This window comes from Hippocampus bargibanti, linkage group LG02, assembly GCF_051943395.1.
Source record: "Hippocampus bargibanti isolate YZ-2025 linkage group LG02, ASM5194339v1, whole genome shotgun sequence".
Lineage (NCBI taxonomy): Eukaryota > Metazoa > Chordata > Actinopteri > Syngnathiformes > Syngnathidae > Hippocampus > Hippocampus bargibanti.
This window is the reverse complement of record NC_142735.1, coordinates 12,305,001-12,317,181: the sequence shown is the minus strand read 5'-3', so window position 1 is coordinate 12,317,181 and position 12,181 is coordinate 12,305,001. Positions and strand designations below refer to the sequence as shown.

Below are 12,181 nucleotides of genomic sequence, written 5' to 3'. Positions count from 1 at the left end.
AAGTGTTATCAATTAATTCTTTTCAGACCAAGACACACCACAGCTATATATAGATCCATACAACAGTATCAACAAAATGCAAAATATTTGATGTACTATATAACATTTCTTATGGTTGTACTAACAGGCTGCACTCCATCTTGGAATAAGATTAATACACAATCCAATTGGGGATATTAAATACATGAGGCCAACACAATAGAAGGACATTGACAGTAGTTGCATTAAAGCCCATCATAACTGCCTGTTTACAAAGTTTCAATTCCGAGTTAAGACTTAATCCTGACCCAGACATGATTCTATGCCCTTGTGCTAAAAAAATCAGGCAATATTGATGTAAAATGGCTGGTGGGTCCATAAATGATTTCACCGATGGGTGTAAAAGCACAGTCGAGCCTACAGTAATATTTGTGCGGCACAAATTTGCCGAAAATCAAAACTGTCGAGACGAATCAATGAAGCGACCGAGTCTGGCTCCTTCTGTGTGAGGGCCTTAGAACCATTGCGTCTGTTAGAACGATTGGTTCATTCCCACGACGGGGCGTCGCCAATTTTCAAATTGACCAATCAGCGCCCTCAACGTTTTACTGAAATGCAGCGAGTCGAAGGGCCCGCCCTACTTTGCACTCATTGAAGAAGGAGAGCGACGGTGTATCGCACCTTCCTCGACTCGAGTATAGTCATGTCGAAAATCACAAAGCTATTTGTCGGAGGGTTGAACGTGGAGACGACGGACGATGGCCTCCGTAGTCACTTCGAGCAATTCGGCGCGCTCAGCGATTGCGTCGTGGTCATGAACCAGATGCTAGGCCGCTCCCGCTGTTTCGGCTTCATAACCTACACGACGCCGGAGGAGGCCGATGCAGCAATGGCGTCCAGGCCACATGTCGTTGACGGCCGCAACGTGGAGATCAAGTGGGCAGTTGCACGGGAGGAGGCCAGCAACGCGGGTTTGTCATCCAACGTGAGGAAGATCTTCGTCGGCGGCGTCAAGGACCACCTGGAGGCTGAGCACTTGAGCGATTACTTCTCCCAGTACGGCACGGTGGAAAGGGCCGAAATCATCAGCGACAAGCTAAGCGGCCGGAAGCGCGGCTTCGCCTTTGTCTTCTTCGAGGATAGCGAATCTGCCTCCAAAGCTGCCCTCACAAAGTTCCACACAATCAGCGGCAACAAAGTGGAAGTCAAGAAAGCCATGAGCAAGCATGAGATGTCCGGCGGAGTTAGAGGTGGCGTAGGCGGCGGCCGTGGTCGCGGTAGAGGCATGCCGAGTTACGGCGGAGGAAGAGGTGGCGGCTACGGAGCTGGAGGTTACGGCGGGAACTACGGAGGCGGTGGCAGTTACGGCGGAGGAGGCTACGGCGGAGGCGGCTACGGAGGCGGCGGCTACGGTGCTGGGGGATACGGTGGCGGTTACGAAGATTATGATAGCGGCATGGGTGGTGGGTATAGTAACGGGGACTTTGGCGACGGCTACGGACAGCACCACTCAAGCTACGGAGCCATGAAAGGGAGCAGCTACTCCTCATTCCGGAGTGGAGCCCCATATAGCAGAGGCGGCTACGGGCGAGGGGGAGGCTATGGAGGCGGCTATTAGAGTTCGTTCCCTCCACTTTTGATACGGCCGCGGGAGGGGACTCAGGGCTCAAGGTTTTCAGAGAACACAACCATGGAAGGGGTGCGGGGTCTCCATAGCTCTCGTGAGTATGGGAGAAGTGTCCAACTCCCCCCCCCTCTTCTGAATGAGTCAACACCCTTTAATCCACGCCAAGATCTCCCGGTGTTCCTCTTCACGGACGCTACAACTACTATTACATCAAAGTTGTCTTTTTGTGCTTATGGACACATTTGTCGTTGCTTTTCTTGCGTCGATGATTGGTTCTGTTTGCTTGGTTCCTGAGTTCTCTGAGTTTTTACGTCGAATTGTTGATAGCGCGGGAATTCAACTGCCTGACTTTCCCATCAAAAATCATACACACGTTTTTTTTCTCTTTTGATTTCGTGTTTGTTTAGATTAAAAGTGTTCTGAAGTAATGTTTAGCACACTCACATGTTTTATTAAAGTTTTTAATGTTCGGAAAATAATGTCTTTTAAATGTTTAGTTTTACAGTTTTTAAAGAGTGCAATTTCACATTTGTCATGTAGGGGGTGGCATTTGCCTCTTAAATCAGTCGCCATTTTGAAATGGAACTGCTGCTACTCATAAAGGTTGATTCAATAAAACCCCCACAGCATATTTGGCCGGATTGGATTGGATATGCCTTTATTAGTCTCACAGTGGAGAAATTTACATTTCACAGCAGCAAAGTGATGAAAGTAAGTAGTGAATAAGTTTATATTTGGGCTGATTACGTAGTGTAAGTGGTAGCAATGTTTTTTTTTTTCAGACCAGGACACAGAGTTTGTACTTGATAAACTAACAAAACTTTTTCAGTGGTTAAGTGACAGATGTTGCAGTTCTGTTTCACTGAAATGTACTTTGATTAAACTCAACGCAACCGGAGTACAAAACAAAAGTTAAAAAATGCCATTACATACCAAAAATATCCAAATGCTACTAAGTGCTTTGAAGCGTCCTTGTTTGAATTGAGAGCAACATTTTAAGAAGCTATTTTTTTTCAATGGGCTGTTGGCTCAAAATTATTGAAATATTCACTTTACCATGGAGGACAAATGTTTAAAAAAAATTTGGTACTCAAAAGTGGCATATTTGAATTCAAAGCAGCCTCAAGAAACCATGAAAAGTTAATGTAATACGATTGGAAAAATACTGTCATTCAAGAATTGAAACAAAAAATAATCACAAAACAATCATTTCAAATACCTATAGGATACTTCAATTATTTAAAATCCAATACATGTATTTGTTTAGAAAGAAGTCAAAATATTACATATGCGTTTCCCCAATTCATTTCTACACTGAAAAATGACATATAAGAAACCTGATATTTAAATGCACGTATGTGTTTTCAGATGCACATCACGTAGTAGGCTAAAGGGGGTCTGGTTGAGGTCAGTGATAGAATTATAAAATTGTCTTGAAATGTGTTGTTTTAGGGCACGAACTTGTCCTCCTTAGTTTTTCGTTATTCACGAAGATTGCCCTAAAATATTTTGGTACTTAACCGGCTTTTCACAGACTTTTAAACAACATGCAAATAATTAAAGCTGAGTTAAATTCCCTAGCGCAAAATAATTTTCAGGTCTTTTTTTGTCCATCAAAAATTAATGACTTTAATGTCCCAAATCCTTAAAATAAATAATTTATAATTTAACGTCCAACTACCGGCGGCGCGGTAGCCGAGTGGTTAGCACACCGGCTTCACAGTGCAGAAGTCGCCGGTTCGCGTCCCGGCCCGGCCTCCCTGTGTGGAGTTTGCATGTTCTCCCCGGACCCGCGTGGGTTTTCTCCGGGTCCTCCGGTTTCCTCCCACACACCAAAAAACATGCATGGCAGGCAGATTGACCACTCCAAATTGTCCCTAGGTGTGAGAGTGACTGTTGTATGTCTTTGTGTGCCCTGCGATTGGCTGGCAACCAATTCAGGGTGTCCCCCGCCGCGTGCCCGTAGACCGCTGAGATAGGCTCCAGCAACCCCCGCGATCCTAATGAGGAATAAGCGGTACGGAAAATGAAATGAGATGAGAATGAGACGTCCATTATGTTGAATAATTACTAATTTTGCTTTACCGTATTTTTGGACATAAGTGGTGTAAGTCTTTAATTCTTAAATATACTCATATACTTAACGAAATTTAGCGTAGCGAAGGAAAGAATGAGCAAAAGAACAAAAGCGACCAAAAATTGATCAGAGTAGTTATAATTTGAATAGACGATCTATGTGTCCGTGGGCGACCAACCGCGGTGGTGCGTTTAAGTGACTTCGCCAAGATGGACGATGTGTCGCCGGGGTGAGTTCTTTAAAAAAAATCTCTAAACATGTTTATACGTAACAACGCAAACACTTATGGCACACCCTTTCGATCATTTGTCCACAAATCAAAAGCCAAACATTTCAAAGAGAACACGCTTCCTGCTTGGGGTAGGTGCCCCCGATCCACCCACTAATAAGCTAGCGTTGTTGAAGATGATGATGTGAGCTAACGTGCTAAGTTGCTTTTAACTTCACTTGTTTTGGGACACATGTCGGAACATGACATTGCTTTCTTGTCACTATCCAATATTAACAACCTCATCACAATTCATGTCAGGTGGTGCAAATCGTAAAGTTAAATGCACAAAATTCTAACGTTGCTCAAGTTGGGGGGGATCCGGGTTTTCCAACGAAAATATCAAGTCAATTGTCTAAGGCCGCATTGCATCAAATCAAAGCACTGGATAAATCGTTCAGTGTTGATAAATGCGATATTTTTTTAATGAAAGCAAATATGTAGGACTGGGGTGTTTTAGGGTTACGTCTTACCTTAGCGGGCTGTTGCGACAGTGAAACTGAATCCATGTTTATTACTTCTTCAAATCTAATTGATGGATTACGAGTTTTGAAATAATTCAAACCAACTATACTTCAATTATAGTTTGAGTGTGCGTGAACAAGCTAACACACTTATTGTAAATTCCCAATGTTATTTATTACACATGACAATTGGACATTTTCGGACAGATCATGGACATTGACACACATGATTTGCTTTCCTGGGCCACAAAAACAATGAATCTGGCTCCCGGCCCTTGTGTTTGACACCTGTGGTTTAGGGTTTTGGAACTTGTCAAAAGTAACAAGGTATGTCGTGGCTCAAATCGAGACAGTTGTGGCGTCATTCTAATATTGTTATTTGATATTGATGTTGAGTTGACATCAGGTTCCCTTTGGGATAGCAACCCCCCCCCCCCCATTTTCCACATTTAAAAAAACTCTGACATGCAACAGTTCCATCTGATCGTTTTGAAGCCGTGTTCCTCTTAGGATGAAATAGTCCCTTGTTCATGGATCACTGAGGTTTCAAAGGTGATGCTGCATTACAATATAAAATGGCAATATGATGTACCATATTCTCTTTTCATGCTGAAAAAAGTTTTTTTATTATTTGTATGTCTCTTAACTGTCAGACGATTGCAAGCTTTTCCCACATGAAAAGGACGTCTGTTCACTCCACAATGTTGTTTGCCTCTATCTTTTCTTTCCACTGTAATTCTTGCCACATCTTTCTAAATATTTTGTTTTCAACTCCACTTACACTTGTGATCACCACTGATATAGAAACACACATCATTTACTATTTTTCTGAAAAGGATTCAGCTCATTAGCTGTTGAGTAAATTATCATCTATGATCAGTATTTGTGGAAATAGAGTAAATCTATGTCTGTTCCAGACCCATCATATCATGTGTCGCCAGTGTGGGGGTCCCATTGCGTCCCATGTGCCACGCCGAGCCAGAAGGAGACGAAGAGTCCATGGCGGCAAATGGCGGAATGCTAACCTTCAACCAAACGCACATGAGGAAAGCATTCCAGCTCATGAATGACCTCAGAGGGTATGTTGTTGTCATTACGAAATCCTACCTGGAGAAACATCGCTTTAGTGTTAAAGTTGACAATACATTTTGGACTCATGCAAAGGCCTAAAATTTGGTCAAGAAGGTCGCGGTCATGCTGGAGACGCCATTTGCGGGCGTCTTTTTGGTAATAAGAAAAAACACCCCTCAATACACTAAATTGGATTTCCTTAACTAGATAAAATGTGGTCTGCATTTCGATCATTAGGTGACACACAAAAAAAGTTAAAAGAAGCAATGCCCCAGACTTTTCTTCCATTTTTGTTTGTGGCAGCCATTTTATGGTCAAAATCAAATTTGTTCAATATATTTTTGAGACTGCTTTCAAATTTGACCGGTTTCATGTTTTTATCATTGTTTGTGCTTAGAGCACAGCAGAAAATCTGATGCTTCATTCTGAAACACATAAAAGTCTACTAGGTCAGTCAATGGCTGTTTTACTTCGCAACACAAAATTAGGCAATTATTTAGTTCGACATGTCTATCATAAATAGACCCACACAGGTCTTTAGAAGCTATGCCTGAAAAAACAATTTTAGTCTCACTAGGTTCAGCTTGTTTCAATCAGTTTGATAAAAATGGAGGCTGCAACACTTGCTTCACTTAGCAATGCCAAATTTGGTAGGCAAGTTTATCATTGCAGTTATAGTGCCACAAAACAGGTCCCAATTTGCCAATTTGTTCAGAAGTGGTGATTTGATGGTCCCATTGACTCTTTCCAAATGTCCTTTCCAGAAAACATTGTCATGGAGATCCATTCCAATTGCTAAAAATCTCGTGCATCACCATAAAACACAAAACTCTAAAAACGCTAATTTTGGTTGCCCATTAGGAAGAAAATGCTGTGTGATGTCCAGCTTGTAGCAGGAAATGTGACGGTGGCGGCACATCGTGTGGTCCTGGCAGCTTCAAGCCCCTACTTCTATGCTATGTTCACAGGTAGTCATCACATTTTATTGACGTTTGTGTGCATGCATGCGCTCACATCAACATTGAATGCATGTGCGTGTGTGTCTATGTTCATGTGTAGGTGACATGAGTGAGAGCAAGGCGCAGCAGGTGGAGATTGGCGAGGTGGACGGCCCCACGCTCACCATGCTGGTGGACTACATCTACACGGCTCAGATAGAAGTCACTGAGGACAATGTACAGGTGACAATGTACAGTGAACTCTGGCCTATTATCAGTTTGCAATTCACACCTTCATTTCCAATGGAACCTGAAGTTGCAAATGGGCCTTTTCAAGGAATGCACAACATTTTTGTTGGAAATAAGCATTTAGCATGTTTTGTTAGGCGAACTATCTCAGCATGAATGAAGTCGTTGCTGTGTTTATCACAATATTGAACAAACATTGGCTCTATGACTAATGTATTGCAATAGTTATTGTTGTTTTAGTTTATTTTTTAACTCATTCACTGCTAGACGCTGTGCAAAAACGGATCCACTCAGGGTTTTTGTCATTTTTAGTCCAATTGCAGAACCCACAAAATATTCAGTTTTAGGACTACATAAACAGCGTTAGAAACCTTAGACTCTCTTTTGTTTCATCAGAAAAAAAGAGTTAATTCATAAGTTATATGGGTCTGGAATTATATGAGCTTGAAATGGGGGCGGCTGTACATAAGGCAAATGGTGCCCCCTCGTGGAAGGGAAAAAATGAACGAGTGAGTTAATGTTATGTTTATTTTTTTGAATTTTGGTGGCTTTCTGCGAAACAGAGTCCTTCTTAGAAACACAATTTCAACCTTCTCTTTTAATTCCATCTGTGCACACATCTGCAATCGCGTCATCATTTTGTACACTTCCCCTCATGATTAGTGCAGGAAGTCTGCACATGAAGAGAGACGGGAAATCCTCCTCCTGTTAACTACAATCATCATCCATGAAAGCAACCACTAATATTTTGAGTGGATTGCCGTCCCATTTACTTGGGCCTGCTTAACATGCTTTCAGTGTGCTCTGGTTGTTTGTGATGCCGTTCTACAGTGAAGTCTTGTTATATCGATATTCTCGGGAGTCAGAAAAAATGTCGATATAACCGTACTATCGATATATCCGTCCTGCGCCAAACTGCATTAAAATGGGGGGGGGGGGGGGGCAATACGTAATTTGATATGGCATGTAATTTTATCATTGGGTTCATGGATTTCGTATCTAGCATGCTTTTTGCACAGTAGTGAAGTGAAAAATAAACTTATGCATAAAATAAAAACGGCCCGGTAGTCGAGTGGTTAGCACACCGGCTTCACAGTGCAGAGGTCGCCGGTTCGCGTCCCGGTCCGGCCTCCCTGTGTGGAGTTTGCATGTTCTCCCCGGACCCGCGTGGGTTTTCTCCGGGTCCTCCGGTTTCCTCCCACACTCCAAAAAACATGCATGGCAGGCAGATTGACCACTCCAAATTGTCCCTAGGTGTGAGAGTGACTGTTGTATGTCTTTGTGTGCCCTGCGATTGGCTGGCAACCAATTCAGGGTGTCCCCCGCCTCGTGCCCGAAGACAGCTGAGATAGGCTCCAGCAACCCCCGCGACCCTAATGAGGAATAAGCGGTACGGAAAATGAGATGAGATGAGATAAAATAAAAATGCCTTTCAAAAATGCAACCAATGCAAAATCCTCACTTTCTATACACACGAAACCACGAACGCCAGCATGTACAAACATGAAAAACAGTGATTGTTGCAAGCGATAAAGATATCTGAATACAACACAATTTAATACATGTATGGAAAACGGAAAAAAAACCTGCAACGTTTACATTACTCACGTTGATGAAGTATTCTGCGGCACGTCGAACTCTTTCGCGATGGAGGATCCTTGTTGGATTCTCCTCGACAGCCACTATTCCCTTGTACGTACTTCGTTCCGAGATCACAATTCTTACTTTTCCCCATGGTTTAAATTGGTGTTGAACAACAATACTGGATATCAGCTCTGCTACACCTTTTTTATTGTGCTCGCGTATGACAGTTCAAAACACGGAAGCTGGTAGAAAATGGCGTCTGCTACACTGCGCATGGCGCGGGAGCTGGTCACGTGACCAAGCCACGTGACCAACGGCCCGACCGATACAGATTTCGATAATGGTGGTACTGTATAGAAACCCCTAAGCAAATATCGATTCACCTTAAGTATCTTTTGTCTCTATATAAACATAGCAAAATGGCCGGCGGGAGATGAAAAAGAGCACCGTAGTAACCAAAGTATCGTAATAACCATGAATCGTACTAAACGGAACTAATTATACATAAAAAGACTAGAAATGTGCACGAGAAATGAAAATAGTAATAAGCAGTATTGTCAATATAACCGATATCGATATAACGAGACTTTACTGTATTTACCATTTTGCAGCACCTTCACAAAAGTCTAAAAAAGAAGAATCGACTGCTTGCGGTGTGTTATCTCGAACTCTGATGATAAAGTAGAGTTTGACGTCAATGTGCAACATGAACATCTAGAAACGAAGCAGCACGAGTGTAGTGCGCTGTGCAAAGGCCCGAAAGTAAATCACTGCGTGACAACAATGCACTATTCAAAAGTCTGAAAAAGAAGCGCACATTGACAAAATTGCACTGGAAAAAAACAATCTGATGAATCATTCCATTCATAACTGCTGCTGTGAAATATAAATGTCTCCATTGCGAGACTAATAAAGGCAAATCCAAATGAGGAATCACAGTGACAGAATTTATGCTCAAAGCACAGTGACAATTGCGAACTGCACAAAAAAACAAAACAAAAAAAATAAACACATCCATAAATAAATAAATACATAAATGCACAAATAAAGAAACAAACACATACATAACATTTATTATTATCATTATTAAATAAAAAAAATAAAAAAATAAATAAAGTAAGGAAGGCGAAAGCAACACAAAACCTCTCCAAATTATGCTTTTTTAATGAGAATTGCATGTGCACGTGTGTGTTTCTTCTTCCAGGTCTTGCTTCCAGCTGCCAGTCTTTTGCAGCTGATGGACGTGCGTCAGGCGTGCTGTGACTTCCTTCAATCCCAGCTCCATCCTTCTAACTGCTTGGGTATCCGAGCCTTCGCAGACGTGCACACATGCACGCAGCTCGGCGGACAGGCGCATGCATATGCGGGTAAGATGCGAGTATTATCCTCGCATGTGTACCAAACCCGGATAAATACAGAGGTTGTGTCAGGAAGGGCATCCGACGTAAAAGTTTAGCCAAAACAAACATGAGAATTAAACCTTTTGGTGTGTTCAATCAGCCTGCCATGCATGTTTTTAGAATGTGGGAAGAAACCGGAGGACCCGGAGAAAACCCACGTGGGCCCCGGGAGAGCATGCAAACTCCACACAGGGAGGCCGCAGCGGGACGCGAACCGGCAACCTCTGCGCTGTGAAGCCAGCATGCTAACCACTCAACTACCGGGCCACGCTGTGTCCACTCCAGTGCCAGGGCTTTTGTCACTGTCACTCGAATGCCAGAACCCATAAAATATTGAGTTTTCGGACTCCATAAACACTTGATTCAGCGTAAAAAAACGTGGACTGTCTTCTTTCATCAGAAAAAAAGTTAATTCCTAAATTATATGAGTTTGGAGTTATCTGAGATTGAAATGAGGGCAGCTGTCCAAAATACAATGCCAGACATACATATTGGTTTATATAGTGCTTTAACAACATCTGAAGCTGTAAGAAAGCGCAAACATGGACAAAAGGCAAATGCGGCCCCCTCGTGGAAGGGAAAAAGTTTGCCAGAGGTCTTACCAGCGCTTTATTGGCACCCCCGCAAGAAAAAAACAAAACCCGAACAATTTCGGGAATGGCGCTCAACGTCATGCTTTTCAATACCCAAATAAATTCAGGAATGGCAGTGAATGAGTTAATTTTCTTGGCGATCTGATCAATTGAGTTTTTTTCATCTCACAGAGCAACATTTCTCTGATGTGGTCCAGTGTGAGGAGTTTGCGTCCCTGTCCCTGCAGCAGGTGTGCAACCTATTCTCCAGCGACAAGCTCACTGTGTCGACAGAGGAGAAGGTGAGAACACACACACACACATGTACATGCGCACACGCACGCACACACACACACACACGCACACACACACACACACACACACACACACACACACACACACACACACACACACACACACACACACACACACACACACACACACACACACACACACACACACACACACAATAATTGGATTGGATTGGATTGGATATGCCTTTATTAGTCTCACAGTTATAATAATAATAATAATAATAATGTATTTCATTTATAAGCGCCTTTCAAAACTGTCAAGGTCAATTTCCAGTCACAGGATAAGTTTTTCTGTGGGTGAGCGACGGCAGCCTCACTCAACCCGGAATAACTCAAATAGATAGAAAGCAGCTAGTAGCTAGCTAGCTTTCTATCTATTTGAGATAATAGCTAGCTAGCTAGATAGCTAGTTAGATAGCCAGCTAGCTATAATGGACTAGTCGGCCTAGGTCGGAATCGACTCAAAGCTAGAAAAAAAGTCAGACACCTCAAACATAAACAGTTAATGAACCGCACCTTTATATTTTGGGATTCTCTGTATGAGTGCTTAAGAACACCCCAAAATTGACCACGTGCCCTCATTCCAATTGGAATGTACTGCGATGGGAATTGACTTTTAACTGCGCTTCTTTTATGCTCCCCATTCTGTCACGCTTAGGTGTTTGAGGCAATGATCTGGTGGATCAAACAGGACAAAGGCTCCCGAGTGGAGCACATGCCCAAACTAATGGAGCACGTCCGCTTGCCGCTGCTGTCCAGAGACTACTTGGTTCAGGTCAATCAATGCAGCCCGCACACATGCTCGCACACAGTTCCAAAGTGGAGTTATGAAGGTGAATTTGAGATTCACTACTTCTGAATCAACATGTATGTGGTTTTGTTCAGCTGTTCCACAGCTATTTCATCAAAATGAACTTGTGTGTTGATTGTGTGCTTTCTGAAACGCCCAAGTTCTGATGCACTTCTACGACAGACGCCCAACATATGCAGCCATTTGCCAAGATATTTATTGAGAGTATATGCAAATTTAAAGGACAACCGACACCATTTTTTTGTTTCCTAACTGACATCAGAAAAAAAGTTTTATAGCATCCAAAGTACCCAAAACACGCAGGGTGATATTTTTAGTCAAATGCAAAACACCAATAAAAATAAGTTAAAGTGTCCCAAAACTACTTCAAAATGACCTCGGGATGGCGAGTTTCAGAAGGTCCCATCCCCCTTGTTCGTGACGTCATGCCAAGACGTCTTTGCCTTGCTCTAGAATCAAATCAATGGATCCAGATTCGGAGAAGATGCTTTGTTGTTGCTCATCCTGTTATGAATATGATTCAATTAGTTCTCAAGAGGAAAGCATAAATGTTGGCAATCGATTAAAGAAGTCCTTCCGGATCATCTTGAGGCATCTGGACTCCAATGTAGCGTCTCGGAAAATGCACAAGATGGCGCCCAAGCTCCGTTGGAAATGGGCTGATTTGTCTGCTGGGAATTTGTGTCATCTAGTATCAAATAGTAGTCTAGGTGCAACACACAACGATTTATGTGTTTTCCTTCTAATTTCGCCATCAACACAAAGTTTTCAGACCAAACAATGTACCCAAAATGCATTGTGTGTCGCTTTCTCGTTCAGGGGCGTTC

The 12,181-nt window shown here is 42.7% G+C and overlaps 2 protein-coding genes across 2 annotated transcripts in view; both read left to right on the top strand.

Moving 5' to 3' along the window:
- Positions 1-19: 19 nt before the first annotated feature.
- LOC148901556 (heterogeneous nuclear ribonucleoprotein A0-like) lies at positions 20-2,242 on the top strand. Its single transcript, XM_088989306.1, has one exon. It carries the CDS (start codon positions 683-685, stop codon positions 1,595-1,597), a length of 915 nt encoding a protein of 304 aa, XP_088845432.1. The 5' UTR covers positions 20-682; the 3' UTR covers positions 1,598-2,242.
- Positions 2,243-3,762: 1,520 nt separating this feature from the next.
- Positions 3,763-12,181, top strand: part of klhl3 (kelch-like family member 3) — a 14,960-nt gene continuing 6,541 nt past the window's right edge. Inside the window, exons 1-7 of the mRNA XM_088989272.1 lie at positions 3,763-3,912; positions 5,333-5,494; positions 6,348-6,454; positions 6,546-6,667; positions 9,462-9,624; positions 10,422-10,531; positions 11,202-11,318. Of these exons, the coding sequence (XP_088845398.1) occupies positions 3,893-3,912; positions 5,333-5,494; positions 6,348-6,454; positions 6,546-6,667; positions 9,462-9,624; positions 10,422-10,531; positions 11,202-11,318 (801 nt within the window). The 5' untranslated portion in view covers positions 3,763-3,892. The remainder of the gene's footprint in view (positions 3,913-5,332; positions 5,495-6,347; positions 6,455-6,545; positions 6,668-9,461; positions 9,625-10,421; positions 10,532-11,201; positions 11,319-12,181) is intronic.

Coding starts and splice junctions, on each gene's coding strand:
- LOC148901556 (XM_088989306.1), top strand. CDS start 683: ATGTCGAAAATCACAAAGCTATTTGTCGGAGGGTTGAACGTGGAGACG.